The sequence below is a fragment of the Carassius auratus genome, chromosome 8 (genome assembly GCF_003368295.1).
Source record: "Carassius auratus strain Wakin chromosome 8, ASM336829v1, whole genome shotgun sequence".
Classification (NCBI taxonomy): Eukaryota; Metazoa; Chordata; class Actinopteri; order Cypriniformes; family Cyprinidae; genus Carassius; species Carassius auratus.
The window spans coordinates 10,399,349-10,422,462 of NC_039250.1; the positions used below are offsets into that span (position 1 = coordinate 10,399,349).

Genomic DNA, 23,114 nt, shown 5'->3' on the forward strand with positions numbered 1-23,114 from the left:
TCTGCCCTAGGGATAAACGAAAAGACAGAGAGAAAGACCCATATAAATGGACGGAGTAAAAGGGTCAGTGAAAGAGTGAGGGTGGACAGGAAAGATGTTAATGGTATGGTTCACCCCAAAAACAAAAAGATCAGTTTCAGTGTGCTCTGTGCTGTTTGCAATTATTAGAAATCTCTGATCATGGCTTTAGTGAACCATTCTGAATCCAGATTCTCATTTTAAGTTGTTTCTGTATATTCTAAGGTAAATGAGCCACTATGAATCTGAATTCTGATTGGAAATATATATTAACTGTACATTCTGCATCTATAAAGAAGTGAAATACCTGTGATCTGAACCTGAATATGAATAGTGAATTTAAAAAGCACTCTAAATCTGAGTATTAAATCTGAAAGAATTGCTCTAAATCTAGATTCTGAATGTAAGTGAATCACTCAAGCACTCACATCCAACATTAGTTGTATTAGTATTCTGTTTGATTGTTGTTTATTTTGTCTTGCTCTTTTGTATTGTTAATTTAGGTTTGCACTCTGATGGGTCCATTTGAAGTGGTACAACACTCATTTTGCAAACAAATTGGTATGATTTGTGTATGAAACTTTCAGACAAATTTGTAGAATAGATCAGCTGGTACATTGAAAAGCAGCATCACAATTTTTTTTTTTCATTGATTTGGTTCTGAAGTGATTCAGTGATCTGATCACAGCAGTTCTTCAATAATAGCTCACTGGGGGACAGGCTGACAGTGAATAATGTAATTTAAACTTAAATATTGTATTGAAAATTTTGGCCAGTTTTCCACACCAAGCTAACATAATGCTTCAGACTTGTAATATAGGGCCCTAACATACACCCGGCGAGTCTATTTGCTAGTTTCAGTCCGGCGCCGTTCGCATTTTCTCGTCCAGCTCCATGTCGTTTAATTAGCAAATGCATTTGCGCCCACTTGTGCACCCATGGGCATGCTGGTCTAAAAAAGAGGTGTGTTCAGGCGCATTGCTAGTGCATGGCCATTTTAAGGAGCTGAAAATAGACTGTGCCATAGACCAACTCAAACCTGGTCTAAAGTCTAAAGTCAGTGGTGCAATATTATTATTTTTTATTTAAAGAGCGTGTTGGTAGAAAATGAGCCTCTAGGCGGGTCCACAGTGAGCGTTGACTTTTGCACAGGGATGCATCACACAAACATGCCAAATATTAAAAACAAAAGGATTACAGTGTAAAGCAATATTATTGTGTAGGCTACATAAGTATACAAATTTAATGATGGATAGACATTGCGTGTATTAGAATTAGGCTACCTTTTTGCAATTCAGCCTATTACTACTTATAATGATGAATGAAATTCTACTTCATCCCACGCCTTCTTCACTTCGGGAAGCTTTGGTGGATGCCTGCTTGTCCCGTAGATGATCTGCTTGTGCGCTTTAACTTCGTGCATGAGCAGATCAGTTTCTTTGTTTGAGAAGCGTTCAGCTTTTCCGCCAACAAATTCCACCAAATAAATAGCGATTCGTCATGGCGCGGCCGCATCTCGCTCTTAAAGGGAATGGGAGATGACACTCTGATTAGTTTATTGAACGTTACGCCCATTACTTATTAAGTGAATAGGGACAACCCATTCCAAAAATTCCATGGACCATTTTTCCGTCGTTAAAATACACAAAAGTGAATTTGGACACACCCTAAAGCTTTACACTTTACGTTTAGATCGTTGAAATAGGACCCATATTGTCTAAATCATACAGAGTACTTTTTTATGTAATTGTTTTTTGCTTGAAGATCGTTCCAAATTTTTATTTTCATGTTCCACTAAAACATTAACAGTATAATGACAAGAATGATATCTGAAAGGACTAAATCATGACATTGAAATTTTTAAGCTTTTCCTTTAAAATGTCTATAGAATAATGCAGAGATTAAGGGCAAGAGAAAGAGGGACTGTTGGGGGGGAAAGGAGAGAGAAAGAGAATTGCTCTCTTAGAGTTAATAAGTCTGCAAACATGAGAGGTCATGCAAAGATGAACGAGAGACCAGACAAGCTCTTAAACAGAACCCAAAATCTCGCACTTAGTGGACACTGATACACACACCTGTACAAACACGTGCTCTACACCCATACACATCGTCCTCTACTCCTCCTTTGTGAGTCCTTGCATTTGTCACTGTGATACATTTGACACTAGGGTAATTGGTTTTGGTAATTAAATGTTTCTGCACGGCTGATCTAAGAGGCCACGCGGCTGTAATTGGGAGGGAAATTCAATCTCCACATCTCTGCCCCTTTCTTCTGGATCTGCAGGAGGCCATTTTGAATCTCCAATGAATGCAGATGCGGTCTCTTCTCTCACTGCAAGTGTCAAAAGCAACTAGGTCCATACACACACACACACACACTCACACACACACACACAGGAACTGTGAGGCTGGTTTAATGCAAAGCAACTGGAGTGCAGCCAGTGCATACAGAAAGTAAATTGTGTGCCAATTCTAGACATATTATGATTGACAGCACTTAGACTGATTGTTTCACCGATAATGTGCTGATGCAGCTCACTGCACTTTTTATTACACACACCTGCATGGATGTATTTAATATTTGAGAACCAATCTGAATTGAGAATCTACAAAGAACCAAAGTTAAACACTTTAAAGGTATATAATATATTCTGTGTGTGTATATGAAAAATCTCTGAAGACTCTGAATCTGAATTCTAAATCCTAAATTGAATATAATTTTAAGAATATAGAACATACACTCGGTGTATGTGTAAAGAAATTATGAATCAGAATTCTGAATCTTATATAACCATTTACAGTATACAGTAGATTCTGGATTCTGATTTTGGATTTTCAGTTAAAATTTAATTGGTGTATTTTTAATGTAAATTAGCAGATCCGAAACTGAATATGAATTCTGTATTAAAATATAGAAAAAAAATTGTAAACATATTCTGTCTATGTGTAAAGAAAATCACTTGAAACCATTTATATATAGGGAAGTATTGTGAACCTGAATTTTCACACTGTCTGCAAAGTGTACAGTATGATGTGCACAGACTCTGATTTGATTTATTTTTTTAGACTTGGCCTATAATTCCATCCAGTTGGAGGATATCAAAACATTTGATATTTTGAGCCAATTTTAGAACACATTGTTTTCATTTGTCATGCATCTCCTAGCAGTGTTTCTATGTGAATTTGTTGTTTTGTGATCTTCAGTCAGCAAGTGTGTGATGCCTAGTTTTTCTGCTGTAACTATTTACAAAGTTGGCAAGTGTGATGCCTAGTTTGCCTAGAGTTTAAAAACAGCTTAGATTGTAACTCGTGTAGTGTGTTCCATCCTCAAGTCGACCATTCTAGAATGAATTTTGAATTTGAGTTCTCAGATAGTTGAATTTGTTGCATTTGTACTGTATATTCTAAATATAATTGAACCACTGTGAATCTGAATTCTAAATCCAAAGGATCCAAGCTGCATATGAACTCTGAATCGACACTATAAATAAACGTGAAATTTTGGAAATGAAAACTGTTAATCTAAAAGAACAGCTGGATTCTGAATCCAAATGAGATTCAGCTAATCTCCTTTTACTTTGCTTTGTCTGTTAGTATTCTGTTTGTTGCTGTTTGGTCATATGTTTTTGTCATGTTAACTTGGGTTTGCGCCCTGACAGATCTATTTTGCACATTTTACACACTTTAAAGGCACATTTAGTTTCCCTAGTCCTGAGTACACTCAGTCTCTCACTCACACTTTTGAAGCCTTAAGCTCCATGATTGCTTTAGTTAGCCTGCTCTCAATGTTGATGTTAGCCCTTGGTGTGTTCACCAGCCATCAGCGTCAAAGTGTGTGAGGGGGAGTAGATTAGCCCTAGAGCAAAAACACAAACACACACAATCCCTCTCTCACACATACACAAAACTTCAATCGTTTTCTCCCCCACTTTTGTCCATCTCTTTCTTCCTAGCTAAAGTACACATCCTACACAACCACAAGCACAACACCATACTCTGTTCTCTGGCAGATTTGCACTAATTTAGCCCCTGCTGTTAATGTGGTCCCTGTCTGACTGAGGCTGCTGTCACTGCAATTACAAAGAGAATTCTACAGATGACAATTTTGCCACGGGAAAGATAGAGACAGAGAGGGAGAAAGTTGGACCCTGCCAACTTTTTTGTGCTCTTTCCTTGTCAAAGCTCTGCAGTATTTTCACTCCTCTCATGGTTGGAGAAACTGGCTCAGTTGAGCATGTGATGGAAACTTCTGAGAGTTTGATTTGCTTATTGTAAATATGACCCTTTTTATTATTGGGAACAGAGACTGAAGTGGTTAAGTGGACATGCAAGAGATCTCGTGTCGTGCAGAATTATGCAGTATCCAGTCAATTGACCATGCTGTGTAACACCTAATGCATTGTTCATGTTAAAAGCATTTTGGAGTGACAAACCAACCTGAAGTCCTTCATTTTAAGCAAGCATCTGTGACACAGAATTGATCAGTGCTCATTTATTCAAATGAGCAATGAAGGCAAAAATAGAAACCAAGCAATCATTGTTATGTTCTGTTCATTGCCTTTTGCATCGTGTTGCATCAGTTTTTGTAAACTAAAACAATGAAAATGTTTTTCAAATATTGCCTTTGTGACAAGTAAAATGAATAAAAATTACAAGCACATAAAAAAGCTACTAAATCCTAAACTACAGCTAAATACAAACTAAACTTAAATAAAATCTAATTTTAAATATTCATAAATATTATAATAAAATATAAAGAATACTAAAATAACACTGGCAGTTGAAAATGTTTTCAAGCTTTTATCTCGAGTTGATATGTGATTTTGGATCAGTTATGAGGCACTGTGGGTCTGTGGATGGTTTATGGTGTTATTGTGGGACTGCATTTGGAAGGAATGCGTTTTGATATAAAGATATCAGAGATCTAGGAATGTAGGGAGTACTGTGTGCAGATGTATGGTTGTTGGTGTGGATGTCATGTCTAGAGATTCACAAGAGAGAAACAGAGAGGCCAGAGAGGAATTCACTTGTTCAGCTCAGCATCTGTTCGAGAAAACATCTGCCAGAAGGTAACGCCCTTTGACTAAGGTTCTCTCACACACAAGCTCTGGTGGTAAACTTATCTGGGACCTGGTATAAATAATTTAGTACTTGACACCAACAGTGAGAATTTGCAGTGATAGTCAAGGCCCTGCAAGCTGTATAAATATGGCACACAGGTACATGGAAGAAAGACAAAGAAAAGAGAAGACATTTTTTTTAGAGAAGTGTACAAATAAAGCATGACTTAAATTGGAGACAAAGACCTTCACTTCTTTCATTGTGAAAAATATTGATGTTTTGCCAGCTATTATGTTTTATTTTATTAATTTATTTTATTTTATTTGGGTCCAATTCTCACTATTAACTACAAAATTTGTTTTAATAAACTTCTAATTTGCTGCTTATTAATAATAAGTTAGTAATGTAATTGTTATGGGGTACGATTAAGGGTTCTAAAATATGGTCATGCAGAATAAGGCATTAATATGTGCTTTAGAAGTATTAATAAACTGCAAATACTGTATGCTACTATGCATGCTAATAAGCATCTAGTTTATAGTTTGAGTAAAGTGTTACCATCTATTTTATGCCACTTATTGTATTATATTATTGTATATTTTATTACCGTTGCTAGTATCTAGTATCTTTTTTTTCCAGCAACTGCTTTAGTGCTTATGTGCGTGTTGATGCTTTGGCAACAATCATGCCAATAAATTACTAAAAAGTGAAAAAGCAGAGATGAGAACAGTCTGGAAGAGAAATGCTGCGGGAGTGGAACGGTTGGGTTAAAGGAGGACACCGAGGAAGGATAAAGGGATAATTGGACTGGTAGCAGGAGAGGAAAAATAAAGGGATGAAGAAGGCCATTGTGAAACACCAAGCAGAGGGCAGTAGATGGTACAGAGGACATCCAACACTAGAGAGAACCCCTAATGGACTAATGAAAAGTATGTAAATGAATCAGACCTCTTTTGAAAATATAAATTGAGGGGACGAAAATGGAAAGAGGCAGGTAATGGTGATTGAAGGGCTGGAGGTGGATGAGAAGGCCGTTGTTGTTTATCTGGGAGACGTGCTTTATCGCTTAGCAGACGAGGAGCTGTGCCAAGTGTTTGGACTCTTGAAGGAATTGTTTTATGAGTAGAGTTATGGGGTTTATGGCTAATACTGAGACTCGAACACGTAAATACACACACAGGATACATCTGCATCACAACACCCCCATCACCTACACACAGTCCTGTTACGATAAGAAAAGCATCTGTCTTACAGAGACACACATAAACAGGCCAGGCTATCTCATGCATTGTTGGCTGACATATATATCTGATTTAATGTGCTGTTATCAGCTGTTACGCTGTTAGTTCTTGATCTATCGCCGGTTACAATTTTAGGAGATTCTATATTCTTCATCTCACCTTCTCTCATTCTTACTCTGTACTGGCACGACAGTGACTATACATTGGTATTCCTAAAGCAGTAAGATCATTAAGAAATAAATAATAAAAAAAAAAAAAAATTATTCATATTCCATATATTAATAAGAGTAAAATGTAAAATTAGAAACTTTTAATTCATAGAATTTAATTAAATAAAAAAAATGTAATAAAAAAAAGAAAGTATTTAATAATGATTTCCCTACAAACTGTTTCTCTCTCCTAACCTCTCCACTGAAAAACAACAACTCTGTGAGGACCTGAGCATCTGGAATAACACTCACTCCCACTTCTCCCCCTCCGGCTCCTTCCACACGTTCTCTCTCTCTCTCTTCTCTCTCTCTCTCTCTCTCTCTTCATCCGATAACAGATTGCTGTGATCATGTAGCCCCATTGCCCACAGGTTGCTGCCCATCAAATGGTGCCACACTGGCGGGCACACGCGGGGTCTGCTGGTGGGGGGCGGCACGTGGGGGGGCATGACATAAGCCGTCTCTATTTCACATCTCTTAAAGCCCTTCACAGGTGCAGGTCTCCGACATGTGCGTTCAATTGAACCGAGGTTTAGCCGAATGACTCACTATGGCATGCCTCTGGTTTGCCAAGTGAATTGTTTGTACAGATGCAAGCAATCCTTGGAATAAAATTGAAAGTGCTGAGAAATGTGATGTCATTCTAAGAGGGAATTCGTTCTTGAGAGTTTGATTTAGGAGACAAATGACTTTCTTCTTTTTCTCATGATGTTGTTTTTTAGGACGAGTGCCGTAACTACATGAAGGTTCTGCTCAGCCGGCAGAGCGGATTGTTTATCTGCGGAACCAACGCCTTCAATCCATTATGTGCCAATTATACAGTGAGTACTGAATGCTTGAAACACGCTTGCATTTCACATGCACAAAAAAATATTATTTTGGGAAATCACCGCACCCTCTGTAGTCTTTTATTTCCCTGAAGTTTTGGCAATGTTTTTGGGGTCTGTATTTTCTCATTACATTTTTTCATACTTTATTTATTCTCTTCAGCCCATTACATTTCTCACGCTTATTTAATTTCATTCTCCCATAGCTGCTTTTTTTTTTCTTTTTCAAAAATGTCACAGAACATTTCAGAGCTGTGCTTGCAGCGTCGTTCTAAATGACTCTGGCTTCATTGGGTCACCACGCATTTCTGACCCGGATGGGAATCTGTTCAAAACCCCCAAGCAGAAAGAATCTCCCCTGCCGTTTGTTTATACTCTGTTTTTCCACCTGCCTGGCCATCGATATGCCCAGAAGCACCAAGCTGTTTCTGATGACCTCAAGAGCAGAGAGCTGTCATTAATCAGTCTAGATGCAGTTTTCCGTGTGTGGTTGTTTATTCGGAAAGAATGGTAATGCCACTCAACTGGCACGTTGTTTGATTCCAAGACTCTGAGTGCGAGTGTGTTTGTGTGCGTGTTGCCTTCCATCCATCTGGCCAGTGACTCTGTCGCCCCCAGTGTACGTGAGTCACATTAATGCAGGGTCTTAGTTGCTACTCCACCTGCGGCATCAACTTGAATACCGCATCCACAAATGCCGCACCTGAGCTCTGCTGCGCTTGCCTCACATATCAGATCCACTCCTTCTGAACCAATCACGCTAATGATATGCCTGCTGGATAAAGAAGAAAAACACATAATTACTAATCATCCGCTCTGCAGGATTGCAACCTGCCTCTTTCAGGTCGAGAAATGCACATTTGAACAAACACATGAAATAAAATAAAATAAAATCATAAGAAATTAGTTCACCAAGTAATTTCATTGTTCACCAAACAGCTAATACGAACTATCAAAATAAAGCAGTAGAATAAAAATCGCCAAAAGTGACATCTGTGCTTCCCCACTCTTGACAAGCACCTGCCGCTATTTGCATCAAGGGAATTGGAAAGATAAAAGTTTGTGTATGAAAAAGACTTGAGGACACGAACAAACTCAACCTGTCAGCTCTGAAACACACTATTACAGATCTGAGCAAATGAAAAGAATTATTGCACACCTGTAATGCAACATTACACCTGTCAAGACTTTAAGAGGCTCTCTAGAGACAGAATGGTACGGTAGAGACAGAAAGAGGGAGAGCGCACAGGTTTATTTATAGTTAGTTTTAATGGCCTGAGAATAATTTTCAGCTTGAACTGTAATTGTGCTATAAATCGCCTGTGGATGTTTTTGAAATTAACTTTTGTGCATATGTTTTAGCTCCGCTTCTGTTATTCCTACGCTTCTCGTATTTTTCTCTTTCTGCTTTTGTATTACCTATTTCTGTATTTTTCTCTAGTTATTGATTGTGTTTTCTCTTTGTGTGTGTGCAGGGAGACACTCTTGAGATGGTTGGGGAAACTGTCAGTGGGATGGCTAGATGCCCATATGACCCAAAACATGCCAACGTGGCCCTGTTTGCTGGTGAGACCTTTTGTTTTTCTTTTCCATTGAACATCACTGCAACCTGTCCCTGCATATTACAGGACTAAATATAGATACACAGCAGCACGGAAAAGCTGATGTCCCTGTTCTTATTCTTTAACTTAATTACATGCCAGTCTGTGAACAATATTTATGTGTATCTCTCGCTCTAATCAAGCACATATGCTGTCCAGCGTCTTCCCTGCACAACATTACGGCTTTACTGCTTCCTGCCTGGATGAACCTAAAGGAAATGAAATATTTTTTTAATATATAAAGATGCATTACACCGACAAAAGTATATTGACATCATAAATTTAGTTCGTAAGGCAGTGCCGATCCATCAGAGGAGGAAAAGAAGCTAAACAGTTAAAAATAACTGTTGCTTTAACCAATTTACCAACTAATGTGCATAACTCAGATGTACAAAAGTGAAAACATATACTCCTCTACACACAGGGGAGTAGATGTTAGATGATAAAGGGGTCTTTATTCTGTTATAAATGATGATGATAATAATAATAATATGAATAATATTTAGGCTTCTATTCTATATATATATATATATATATATATATATATATATATATATATTAGTTCAATTATATATATTCAATATATATTATCTCTACACATAATTAAGGAGAAAGATTTTATATGGAGAGTTTGTTTGTGCTGTTTTCTTAGAGGGGAATCTTTACACTGCCACAGTGACTGATTTTCTGGCCATCGATGCTGTGATCTACAGGAGTCTGGGGGACAATCCTGCTCTGCGAACGGTCAAACACGACTCCAAATGGTTTCGAGGTAATAAAGACGCCAAACATTAGTTGACAGGAAGGGGAAGCTAGAGTCAGCACGTGAATGTAATATTAATGCTGTTTTTGTATGTAAAATGAATGTGAAAGAGAGTCAAGTGTATTAATGTGTGTTATGTCCATTGTTTAAAAGCATTTATCTGCACTTACATGACTTTAGTGTTCCAAAACCTAGTGAGCTGCCTTGTTACATACTGTCTAAATAGGCAACTACCTACTAAGACAGCATCTTAACCAATGTGCAATGTGTATTAATTATATGTATGTATATATTTATGGAATTAATACCAATACAAATAGATTATAAATGATTAATGAAAACAATGACATTTTAAATGTTTTTATAAACAAAATATATACAGATGTATTTTTTATTTATTTTTTTGTCACTGTTGTCACGATGCATTCTGGGGTAGGTTTTGGAATAGAGCACTAGTGTCAGGGTCGATAAGGCTTTCTGAGGATTCAGATCTGAGTCAGCAGACAACCTGATGTCAAACTGCACCCCCTCTTCCCCTCTTCCCATCTTCCTTTGCTCCTGTGTTCTCTGCTCTGATGTGATCTCTCACTGATGCAGCAGAAAGCACATCTGTGTCCTGACTCAAACTTTTGTGCTTTCTCCCTCCTGCTGTCCTGGGTCACTTCCTGTCCCTAAACGCCCTCACTTTTTCTTTTTTTTAGTTTGAATGTCCATTGACTAGATAATGACCTCATTGGAAAGCGGCCTTTAGTTCAACTCTGTAGTTCAGTCAGATTGGTCTTTCTGAAAATCGTGTGATTTGAGGAAGTAGAAATGTGTCCTAAACAGAAAGTAGTACTAATGGCCCTCCTCTGTCTGTTTCAGAGCCGTACTTTGTGAGTGCTGTGGAATGGGGGCCACATGTCTACTTCTTTTTCAGAGAGATGGCCATGGAGTTCAACTACCTGGAGAAGGTGAGATAATGGTAGCCTCTTGATTCTCTGGTTTTCATCCTGAGGAAAAGACACCAATATTTTCACACGTGTCTCCTTTGGAGTTATAGAAGAGATCTAAACAATGTTAGTCAGCACTCAGAAGGCAGCTCTATTCCTATTATGGGAACAGGGATTGTTTATAGGCATAAATGGCTCTATGAAGACAATTTAAAATCCATCTTTTTTTACTGCACGGAAGATTCTAAGAAAAAAATGAAAGATTCTTTGGGGAACCCCAAATTGTGGTTTTATGGCATTGAAACCCCCTTCTGGAACCTTTATTTTAAAGAGTGTATTAACTCTAAATTTTGTACTTTTGCTCTGTACTGTTACTGTATGTAATATATTGTCATTTGTGTCTATTTTAATGTCTCCTGAGGAATTTTAGTTTGGTTCCTCTTGCTTTTAACAGTAGCGTGACGCTAATAACATCAAGATCCTGGATTTTATTGCCTGGGAAATTATAAAATGTACACTTTGGTACATAAGTTACTTTGGATAAAAACATCTGCCAAATGGATGAATATAAATATAGAATTCCTGAGCTACAAACGAAACAATAGGACTAAAATCTTCCTGTGGGAGATCAGCGGTGGATAGATCAGGAACAAGTGGTGGGAGTAATCTGAAATTGTGTCCATTACTGTATGTCCAGTCTGGTAATATTATTCAAATGTCAATACTAACTACTGTATTTCCAGTCAGACAGCATTATGACCTTTTCCCTATTTTTGCGTTAAATGTTTTATTTAATAATCCCGTCCTATAAAGCTGTTTTGAATGCAATTTAGGCACACACACACGTTTTTTTTTTTCCTGTTGTTGTTTTTCACGGTAACTGAAATACCATCCGTCATATCATTGACTGAAAACTGAGAAAAAAACACATCGACAGAATAACAAGGGTTCCTTTTATGTGAGAATTAGCAATGCAAGACTTCTGCAAGAACAGAATTGTGCTTGCGCAAGCATTTTATACCGCCGGACCTCGAGGAGAACAAAAAACCCACTATGCTTTGCAATCAGCTCCTCTGAAATCGCTAGGCGAAACCGTTTTAGGGAATGCTGACATTTTCATCAATGAATTTATATTAGCTTACCCATTTTACACAGACTAGCTACTCTCCAAAATCTGCTTAAAATCCACAAGGATTAAAAGATTTGGGGCTTTTTTGTAAAGGATTCAGTACTCTTTGATGTGTGTATTATCGAAATGCTTAAAATTCATAATTAATATCTGTTCAATTCATTTTCTCTGAACTTAGGTGGTTGTCTCTCGTGTGGCACGTGTGTGCAAAGCCGATCAAGGCGGTTCACAGCGTGTGCTGGAAAAGCAGTGGACATCCTTCCTGAAAGCTCGGCTGAACTGCTCAATCCCAGGAGACTCGCACTTTTACTTCAACCTCCTGCATTCCACCAGTCCCATCATCCGCATGCACGGCAGGGATATCATCCTCGCCGTCTTCTCCACACCCTCCAACAGGTGGGTCACAGTCTTCAGAAGCGAGCGCTGATGAATCCAGTTCTCGGCAGCAGTCGAGAAACAAGAAAAGTGCCACCCACGATAAATATTGCACACAAAAATGTCAGGGACTGGCTGAAATCACTAGCTTCTCTCTGATTGGCTGGCTTCCATTTACAAGAAGTCAGGGTGCACTGGTTTTTATCATTCTTCTACTGAGAAAAAGTTGTGTTTGTAAGCTTCCAGGCTTCTACAATGAGTTCTTCTGTAGAAGAACTAGCCGCAGGATTTGCCAAAGTTTACGAGGAATCAGTCTTTGACAGATTTGGTTGGAAACATTTAAAACACAAAAACAAGATATACTTAAATATACCTACAGTACGGTTCAGAAGTTTGGGGTCAGTAAGATTTTTTTTTAAAGAAACAAATTCAATGCATTAAATTGATTTAACATTTGCATTGCTAAATATATTAAGAAGAAATCCCCATCTATTCATCAAAGAATCCTGAAAAATATCATGGTTTCCACAATAGTTTTAAGCATCATAATTGTTCTCAGCATTTAAAATCAAATCATTAGCACCAAATCAGCAAATGTGACCCTGGACCACATCACACCACAAGGTCTTGTCTTAAGTCGCTGGGGTATATTTTTAGCAATAGCCAAAAAAAACATTGTATTGGTCAAATTTATCAATTTTTCTTTTATGCCAAAAATCATTAGGATATTAAGTAAAGATCACGTTCCATTAAGATATTTTGTAAATTTCCTACCATAAATCTATCAAAACTTAATTACTGATTAGTAATAAGCATTGCTAAGAACGTAATTTTGACAAATTCAAAGGCAATTTTCTCAGTATTTAGATTATTTGCACCTTCAGATTCCAGATTTAGAAATAGTTGTATCTCGGCCAAATATTGTCCTATCCTCATAAACCATACATCAATGGAAAGCTTATTTATTCAACTTTCATGTGATGTATACATCTGAATTTTGAAAAAAATGACACTTGAGACTGGATTTATGCTCTAGGGTCACATATTAGAATGATTTCTGAAGGATAATGTGACACCGAAGACTAGAGTAATGGCTGCTGAAAATTGAGCTTTGACATCGCAAGAATACTTTGTATTTTAAAATACATTAATATAGAAAACCGTTATTTCAAATTCTAATGTGTTTTTGATTAAATAAATGCAGATTTAGTGAGAATAAGAGACTTTAATGCTCAAAAACATAAACAAATCCTACCAACCCCAAATTTTTGAACAGTAGTGTACATACAGTAGTACAACCTGTTCTACAAAAAATTATAATAATAATAATACTGTACAAAAAATTATAATAATAATAATGCAGTACTGTATAGATCAGATGACCTCTTTCTGGCAAAGTGGGCAGCACTTGGCCAAAATAAATAGCAGTGCAGACCTTTACACTGCAAGTGTGGCTAAACCAGACTTAGAACCACCAGTTTTAAAGTAGACTATGAATCTCTAGAGATAAACTCCCAAATATAGTGCATTGGCAGCCTCATTGATTGACAGTTGAGCTGGAAATATCACAGCCTGGTGGCAACAGTGGAGCGCTGGGAAACGGGTACAATCGCTCTGGGTTTAGGTCGTCCTGTGGGATTATGGGTGAAAAACCACTGAATATAGAACACTGGTGCGACCCTGCAGGGAATATTATTGCAGGTTTTAATGGCATGTAGAGAGGCGCTGCAAGAGAGCAAGAGGGGAAGATGGAGATTGATGTATGAATGAGGAATGGAACTGATGTGGGTAGATGTATACATGCTGACAGACTGTCACCAAGATGTCACACTTAGAGACGAAAGCAACAACAAAACATATTTTTGGGATCAGGGAGCAAGTGCATGTTTTGACAGAGTTTGCAGGAAATAATTACAGGAAAGAATGCGAGAACACTACAAGAGGGAGGTCTGTCGAGCATGGGAGTGAAGACGCTAAAAGAGTCATTGCTTTTATGGGAAATACAGAGAAGAGAAAATGGTTCCTAAATGCACATTCCTAACCGTGTGTGTGATTGAGGTCTGAGAGTGAATGCTTAAAGGGACAGTTCACCCAAAAATTAATATTCTGTCATTTACAAACTCTCATGCTGATATTAAAATTCAGACCTGATCAGAATTCTGAATTTCTTTGAATTACAGCCAATGACTGATAAATGTTCTAATAAAGGTGGTGTGTGGATGTTTGCAATACAATTCAAAAATATTAATTTCTTTAAAAAAAAGGATTAATGCTTAATAATTGAGACTTTCATACAGCAAGAATGTATTAAAGTGTTCCAATTTATAGTAAATATATTTATAATGTTACAAAAGATTGTATTTCCAGTAAATATTGTTTATTTTAACTTTCTATTCATAAAAGAATCTCAGGTATCACAAAAATATTAAGTAGCACAACTTATTGATAATAATATGATATTATTATAGTGTAATTAAAGGTATTTGTGTATATATAATAAAAAAGTAAATTGTAATATTTCACATTACTGTTATGCTGTATTTTTATTAAATACATGGCACATTGTTGATCATTTACATTTTTATTATATTCAGTTGTGGTGTGAAATATAACATTTACTAATATTAAATGACTTCGAAATGGTAATCTAAATGTAAAATGATAACAACATGTTTTTTTTTTTTATTCTTCCTTAGTTGAAAATTCATTTAATAACTGGGTGAGCTATGTCTACAGTGTGTGCAAAAGCATGCATGATGGGTAATATTTTTATGAGACCTGTGTATGTGTGTGTGTGTGAGAGAGACAAATGAAGTGCAATAGAGCACCCTCTGAATGATGGAGGAAGGGCAGGACTCCCAGCATGCAAATCTGTATTTGTGTCAGAGCAGGGGCCAAACTTCAGCAAATGCCAACTCTAATAACATCTCAGTCTGCTAATGGCCGCCCTGGGGGTGGGGGGGGGTATATGAGTTTATAAATGTGTGTGTGTGTGGGGGGGGGGGGATTCACTCAAGGACGAATGAATGAGTTGGTCAATAATAGCCCACATCTTCCCCAACTTCTCCTTCACAAGAGTTAACAAACTGACTCTTATCTGTGAGGGTTCGTCTCCTCCGTTTTTATCCTGAGTGCACGGATCTGGACTCAGTTAGAGATGGAGCACCGAGGTGCAGTGGCAGGGAGCGTCCAGCTGTACAAGCATTCCTGTCTACAGCTGCAGTCCCTATAAACAGCGCAGGGGGCTTCGCCAGCCTGATGGGAGGATGTGTGGTCTGTTAAAGACGTCTCAGACAAATTGCCAGGACTGGTTAGTGCGTGGCAGACGCAGCAGCAGGGGAGGACTATGGGAATGAAAGGAGGGCATGTTGGGATGTCGTTGAGATGGGTCTAAGTATTATGGGAAGAAGAGTAATAAAGTGCAGACTGTCTTAAAAAGCAGTGACTCATGCTGAATAGGAAGTGGTTAAAAGGACTTTACTGTGGATTTTGAACGTTTTGCCAGTTTCTCATAAATTCTGAATATTTATACAGTACATGAGCAGATTTAAATTCTAAATCCTATTTTAAATATTCATACTCAGCTTTTCAGAATAAGGTAAGCTAGGTGTCATGGTTATTATTGCTTATACTTGGGGTCAGGCATTTTTTGTAAAGCTTTATTTACCGAGGTGCGAGGACCCTCTTGGAATTGCTCTGTTTCTTATTGGATTTGTGGTTGTAGTCTGTAAGATTTTGTAAGGCTGCATTTATTTGTTTGAAAATACAGTAGAAACAGTAATATTGTGAAATATTTCTACCATTTCAAATAAATGTTTAGTATTTTAATATTTTAAAATGTAATTTATTTCTGTGATGCCAAAATTGTTACTCCAGTCTTCAGTGTCATGTGATCCATCAGAAATCCTTCTGACACACTGAAAACAGTTTAACAGTTTAGTTTAATTTAATTAAAATTTTGTTTAAAATGTATTTTTTTTCAGTTCTAAAGTGTATTTACTGTCAGTTTTGATCAGTTTAATACATCCTTGCTGAACAAGTATTTCTTAAAAAAAAATGACTGACACTAAAGTTTTGAAGCGTGGTGTCCTTTTTTGCTTCAAACCAAAGTTTGCAATGCTGTGATTCATTTCAGAGGTGGTTGGTTTAGTTCATGGCTTGAAACTGTTTGAGGAATGTTTTTACATCCATTTGGAGAAAATTAATGGGAAACATTACTTCCAGAAACCAAACCAAGACTGGAAAAATGAGTCATTATTGCACTCCATTGTACTTTTTCACTTCTTCTGCACATTGACTGTAGTAGATGAAAGGAAATGACTGGGAAGAAAAGGGAGGATCTTGGATTGCCCACATGAGCCCCACAGCTCATTGAGTCAGCGCATGTGCTAGGGTGTTGAGGATGTTTTCCAGGGCTTGCTTTTCTAGGTGTTGTTGCTGTTTTTGCAATTGTGTCTTTCTTGCCCAAAACTTCAGAACATTAATGTACATGCATTATTCATCTTTAATCATCTGCCAAGCAAAAAGAAGTCTGATTGCCACAAACCCAGAAACCAATTAACCGTTTCACTCTGACAAAACAGAGCAAGTAGGAGAGAGGTGTTTGCTTCTCATTTGAGCTCCTGATGCTTCGATGTTTGGGGCCGAGGCTCCAAGCAGGGCAGGAGAGACAGGGTGAGACTGTTGTAAATGAGAGGCTGCAGGTGAGATCATCCTCTCAGTGGATCATGGTGGAAGCAGGAGGAGGATGCAGAGTTCAGACTGAAGGGAAAATAAAAGAAAGCCAGAATCTGCTGGAGAGGCATATGTTCAGGTTTGAAGCAGCTGAGGGATGTGTAAAGAGAGAGTGGAGACAGCGAGGGCTCATAAAGGTGGAGAGGAAGTATAGAAATGAGAAGAGGAGAGGTGTTTTTGACATATCTCAAAGATGAGATGCACAGAATGAGACACAGAGGACCTTTTCTGTTAAGCTGTAGCAGACCACACAGTAATTCAATCAGATTGCCTTCACTGATCTTTGAATTTGACATATATAAAGTAAAAATTGTTTCAAGTGAAGGTTCACTCAAAAATAATAATTCTGTCATCATTTACTCAACCTCATGTCATTCCAAATTTTTCATATTATGTAAAACAGGATTTTACCTCCTCCTTCCCCACAGCCAATACTGCAAAAAATCTTCTTAGTGAGTATTTTTGTTATATTTTCCATTCCCAGTATCTAATGATCAAGATAAAGATACATTTACTTGAGAAGCAGCATTTAAAATATGAAGACTTGTTTTCAGAGAATTTATCTTCATTATGAGTGTATTTTCTTACTGCGCTGGTAGGTTTTTTCTCTTGCCTAAAACAAGTAAAAAAAGAGTTTAAATTCTGCAGATGCAATAAGACTAAATAAAACTAAATTCAAGATACAGTCAGTTTTAATATTTTATGAAATGTTGATTCTCAAGTAAATGTAGTAATTTTTGGAAAATAATCTTCTGAAAGTTTTCCCACAATCAGAAGCTACTAACTGTAAGAAAGTTGACCATCACTGTAAGTGGACTAATAATAAAATGCAACAAAAACAAACACAATATAGCACATTTAACAAATTAAGTAAGGCACAATAATAGTTTAGCAGAAACTTCTTTTTTTGTGTGTGTGTGTGTTTTGTCAGTTTGTGTATGAAATAAGCTTGGGTAACACTTTAGAACTAATCACTATGAACTAGTTGCTTATTAGCAAATTGGCTGTGTATTATTACTTGTAAAGCTAATATTAATGCCTAATTCTGCATTTTACAACCCTACTTCTACAACCACTACCTTATTTACTATATCAATAATATATCACTTGTTTTGGGAAAACTGTGAATGTGTCCCCTGATGTAAAGTTAAACCTAAATTGGTATATGAAAGAATTTTTTTAAGAAACATACGTGAGATATACAAGTTATATATAAGTTACGAAATTCTGTTTTGAAAAGGGTTCGTATTCTGCCACTGCTGTAAGTTGTTCACCTGTCAGGTCTTTTGGAGTGTCTGCAGTGTGTCAGACTGATGACATTGACATTGATGATCAGGCTGATATGAGCCTAATGAGGTCTTGTCAGAATATTGCCTGACTTATGTTTAAGTCTTGTCACTGTGTCTGCTGAATCTGAACAGTTTCAGCACTGTCAATCAGAAGGTCTTTCTCAGCTGCTATCTGGCCTACAGCTTTACACACACGCACATACAAACCCACTACGGGGTAAAACCGGTAGACATGTGACAGATGTGTCCCACAATGCTATTGGAGACAGCTGTTTATCCTCGCTTCTGCCCCTGAGCTTTACAGACTCTCGCATTAATTCCCTCCCAAACCCAGCAAGCCACACTCAAGTATGTCTACATGGACCACAAAGCCCAGATCAACATGGGCGACTTTGTGTGGGTGTCACTCTTTCCGAACCTTAACCTGCAGTCCAGTCTCTCAGAGTCATTTATTGGATCCCATAGAATCATGGAACATGAAGTTACTGTGTGCAGTCTGTTCTCAAAGCAGAAGGGTAGTTTTGAATCTTAGTTTTAGCACTGAGAAGATTGTAAGAGATACAGAGCTCAAGAGAGTGATGCACAGGGAGTGAACGACTCACCTGTGTCAAGGATGCAACAGAATACAGCTGTGGCTGGTACTTACAAAGTATGTCAGTGCCAGGAAATCTGAGTAGAGAGAGAGAGAGAGAGAGAGTGTGGGCGTAAACGAGAGCTGAACTGACTCACCCTGCATGAATCTCTGTTCTCTCTTAAGAAAGTCTTTAAATGCTGAAAGCTGTCGCTTCTCCGGAGACAAATCACTTCAGGACAGTTCAGAGATTGAAGCTCTGTTTCGCAGGAGGAGGAAAGAGAGGTGCTCTCACTAACCAGGTTTCCATCCACATATTGTTATGCAAATTTTGAGATATTGCATCAAAAAGTGCTGTGTGGAGAAACCAAGAGATGTCTGAGATTCACAAAATATGCATAAAAACAAATAGTTCTGCTCGTACATTTACATACCTCTTGCAGATTATGCAAGATTCATAATAAGTTTAACTAAATAAAAGATTGCATGCTATTTTTTTGTGTGTGTGCTGGCCTGAACAAGCTGTGTCGCATAACAAATGTTTACATATAATCCAAAGTATCCATGGAAACTTTAATTTTCTGCACATTTGAACCCATACAAAGTGACTGTATGATTATGACATCCATCTTTCACACTGACGACAATTGGGGAACTCATACACAACTAAAAGATGAAGAAAAATTACTGATGCTCAAGAAGGAAACATTTTGGACATTTTGAACAGGATTTTGATTAAAGATCATATTTTCTCATTTAGTTCTGTCCTTCGGATATTAAGTTTTCCCAGAAAACCAAACAAGTGCTTGTACACTGTTAATCCAATGGATAAACTTTACACCCCTGGGCTCTTAATAAATCATGTTGCCTCTTGAGCATCAGTGAATTATTACATTCTCTGCATGACACATCACATACAACTATATTTTATAGAGACAGTTTTATTTTATTTAGTTAACTGTTATTGTGCCATTTTAGTGTCATGTGTGTTAACCTGATGGTGTGTGTGTGACCTTGCACCGTGTCTATACATGAGTCTTGGCCATGGTTTATGGACAGGCACCTTATGAAGAATTCTGACTCATCGTCTGGGTTTCTATTGTGCCACTTGTATTATTACTGGAGAAACCCAAGTATGTTTCTCACAGTTGCATTTGTGTACCGCTGTATTCTTGAAGAGATCCTCTGTGGGAAGAAAAGGTCAGTGAGTGGAAGAGCTTGCAGTCACCCAAGGTTTCCGGTGACCGCTCAGGACAATATTCTCTGCTCTGTTTGCCTTGAAACGTCTGTCCAACTCCCCACTGTACAGATCTATTCAAGGCTGTCAACTGATGTGTTTCCGACATGTTTGTGAGAAATTAAAATCATTTTTGTGTTGCAAGCCTCCTTCAACTCAGAGCAGTATCATGAAATAAAATTACAAGTGTGAGGATATCATGTAATAAGGACAATTGTGCTGCATTTTTGCAGTATTCCTGGCTCTGCAGTGTGTGCTTTCGACATGGAGCTGCTGGCCGGAGTGTTTGATGGAAGATTTAAAGAGCAGAAATCGCCCGAGTCGATATGGACACCTGTTTCAGATGAAGTTGTGCCCAAACCGAGGTACTGAATGAAATGACATTTACAACTCTAGAAAATGTCTCTAGTGTTTTGTGTCCTCAAATGCCAACCTGCAGTGAAAAAGTTTATAATAATGTGCTGTGTTTGTGAATTTCTCAGGCCGGGTGGTTGTGCCGTACAAGGCTCCAAGTACAATTCCTCCAATTCTTTCCCTGATGACATGTTAACTTTTGTCAAGACCCATCCGCTGATGGATGAAGCCGTCCCATCACTTGGTCATAGACCATGGATTGTTAGGACCATGGTCAGGTGAGGACAATTTCTCTCTGATGACCTAGACCAGATGCTCTACTGTTACTGGGGTCATGAACTGCCTTTTCTTATTATCTTATTATTTTGGTCCCTTTATAATGTTATCAAAATCCCCCTCCCCCCCAAGTCAGAATGATCTGTTTAAATAGGCATGGTGGATTGTAGACTCAGAACGAAGTAGTTGTCCAATCGTGCTGTGACTGCCTTACAGTTGTTAATGTATCACAGCCTAAATCCTTCATAGGTGAACACTGCTGTGATTGTCAAAAATGCATAAATGCTCAGTACATATCAATCAATCTGTAATAACAGACAAAGCAATAGTGATCACGTAATAAAAACAGTTACTCACACTTGTGTGTTGCAGCATCACTGTCGGATTCAATAACGCCAGCACAGCATCATCTTTAAGTTTTAATCTTTCAGAAAATTCAGCGTCAAATTGTGCTTTGTTTTTAAATTAATTAACAGTAAAAAGACATGAACGAGACCAAGTTCTTACTAATGTGGTCTGGAACTTGTTCATCCACTCTTTCCTAATGTTGGGACAGAAGGAAGGCAATGCAAAGACCGTTTTTCATTAGCTTGGCACTGAACAGCATTCTGTTGTCTTCAGAGCTGTCTTTATAATTTGATTTCTGCGTTTGCCTTTCGTTATTTACAATAAAGAAGTGAATCGGTGGGTGGGGGTGAACAAGCAAGCATTGATCATCATCTGCAGATGCAGTGTCTAGCCACATCATGTGGCACATTCCACAAGCTGTCGCTTTTGCAGACTGGCTTCAATATAAGCTGTTTTTAGACTAACAAGAAATATTCAAGCTAAAACTTATAGGATGTTTTTATAGTACATTGTCAAAAAATCAAGGGTACTTTGATTTCTCAGTTCATGACCCCTTTAAAACATGCCCTCAAGACATGATGGTTTCTGGTTTGTCATTGTTGTAAAGTAGACTATTGCTTCTAGATTGCTTCTACCAAGAAATGACTTCAACCAAGCTTCAAGATTCAGATTATTCAAAAACTTGAAGCAAAGGAACACATAATGCACATCAAATTCAGTTGCTGACCTCTCTCCATCATTCTTTTCTTCATTAAGATCTATGCTAAACATCTGACAGACCGGCTGTGATGTCTTCTAGCATTAATATCTGTCCAATCTCAGTCTTCAGACAATGGGGTTCCAGCAGCTGGGGTTTCTCAGCATCCCACGGGGCACAACAAGATTATAGCGACAAGTTGTTTGTGTCATTTCAAACACTCTGGGAGATCGTCCTATTTTAGAGAGCTGAATCATTCTAGTAGAGCAGTTTTGGCTGTTTCCTCAAGATATGCCAGTTCGTCAATGCAAATTGCTTTTTCGGATTTGTGCATTTTGTTACTATGGCATGCGGTTTTGGTTTACAATTTAATACCTTGTTTCCTCTCAGTCTCAACTGAGAATGAATTAAGTTGTCTTCTGTCGCTTTCAGATACCAGCTCAACAAAATGGTGGTAGACACAAATGCTGGTCCTTATGGCAACCAGACAGTCCTCTTTCTGGGTTCCAGCCGAGGGACCATCCTTAAATTCCTCGTCACCCCCAACAGGGATAACACAGTGACCAACAACAACGTGTTCCTCGAGGAACTGGAAGGCTACAACCCAGACAGGTAGAAGTTAATGCTAAAAGGTGCGCTTTGGTGATTGCTTTATGCAGAGAATCACAAGTCATGGCATGTAAACAGATGGAGCATTAGCTAGTCATTAAATCTCGTGGAAAGAGGCAGGAAGTTTGCAAGCAACACTAATTTTCCATGGATAAAGTGTTAATTGCATCTTCATCCAGACAGACTAAATGCTGTTTAGTCTGTTTCTCCTAACATGCTGTACACACTACTAGCTCAAAAAAGAAGCATTTTACACACAAAACCAAAAACATGGTAAATCAGGTTAATTACCAAATGCCAAATTAACTAAACAAACCAAAACCCTTGAAAAAACACGCATCAACATGAATCATTAATTTTTGTGTCATTTATCAGAACAGGAGTGTGTATGTGAGAGCGTGATGGCTTTGACAGTGCTAGCTGTGTCTAGCGCAGCGGGAAGCCAGCTAATCAGGGGAGTGTAGATGGAGTAATCAGATCAGGCTCCGATCATGCTGGCCTTGCATAACCTCTGCCATCTCTCATCACGCGGTGGTGAAGTGGTAAATTGTTTGACACGCGCCGGGTCAGGGAGTCCACGACCGACGGAAACCATTCAAAAATGCCTGTGTCATCATCCATATCGATCAAGACACTATAGAGAAGACAACAATGACATTATATTACATAATTAGAATGGAGGCTAGAGTGTTAATTGATGTCAATCTCTTTTTATGCACTATTTCCTTTTTATCTTGCCACTTATGAAGCTTCCTAATAGTTTTTTTTCCCCGCTTGTTTTCTGTGATCTATCTATAGCAGTGGTTCGTTTTCATCTCTTACGTCTTCTGTTTCGCTCTCCTA

General features: G+C 38.0%; 1 protein-coding gene across 1 annotated transcript in view; it reads left to right on the forward strand.

Annotated features, from left to right (window-relative positions):
- The window catches only part of LOC113107955 (semaphorin-6B), a 116,137-nt gene that overhangs the window by 65,469 nt on the left and 27,554 nt on the right, over window positions 1–23,114 (forward strand). Inside the window, exons 6-13 of the mRNA XM_026270787.1 lie at window positions 7,252–7,350; window positions 8,832–8,922; window positions 9,610–9,729; window positions 10,585–10,673; window positions 11,960–12,177; window positions 20,221–20,352; window positions 20,470–20,619; window positions 22,095–22,274. Coding sequence (XP_026126572.1) covers window positions 7,252–7,350; window positions 8,832–8,922; window positions 9,610–9,729; window positions 10,585–10,673; window positions 11,960–12,177; window positions 20,221–20,352; window positions 20,470–20,619; window positions 22,095–22,274 — 1,079 coding nt within the window. The remainder of the gene's footprint in view (window positions 1–7,251; window positions 7,351–8,831; window positions 8,923–9,609; window positions 9,730–10,584; window positions 10,674–11,959; window positions 12,178–20,220; window positions 20,353–20,469; window positions 20,620–22,094; window positions 22,275–23,114) is intronic.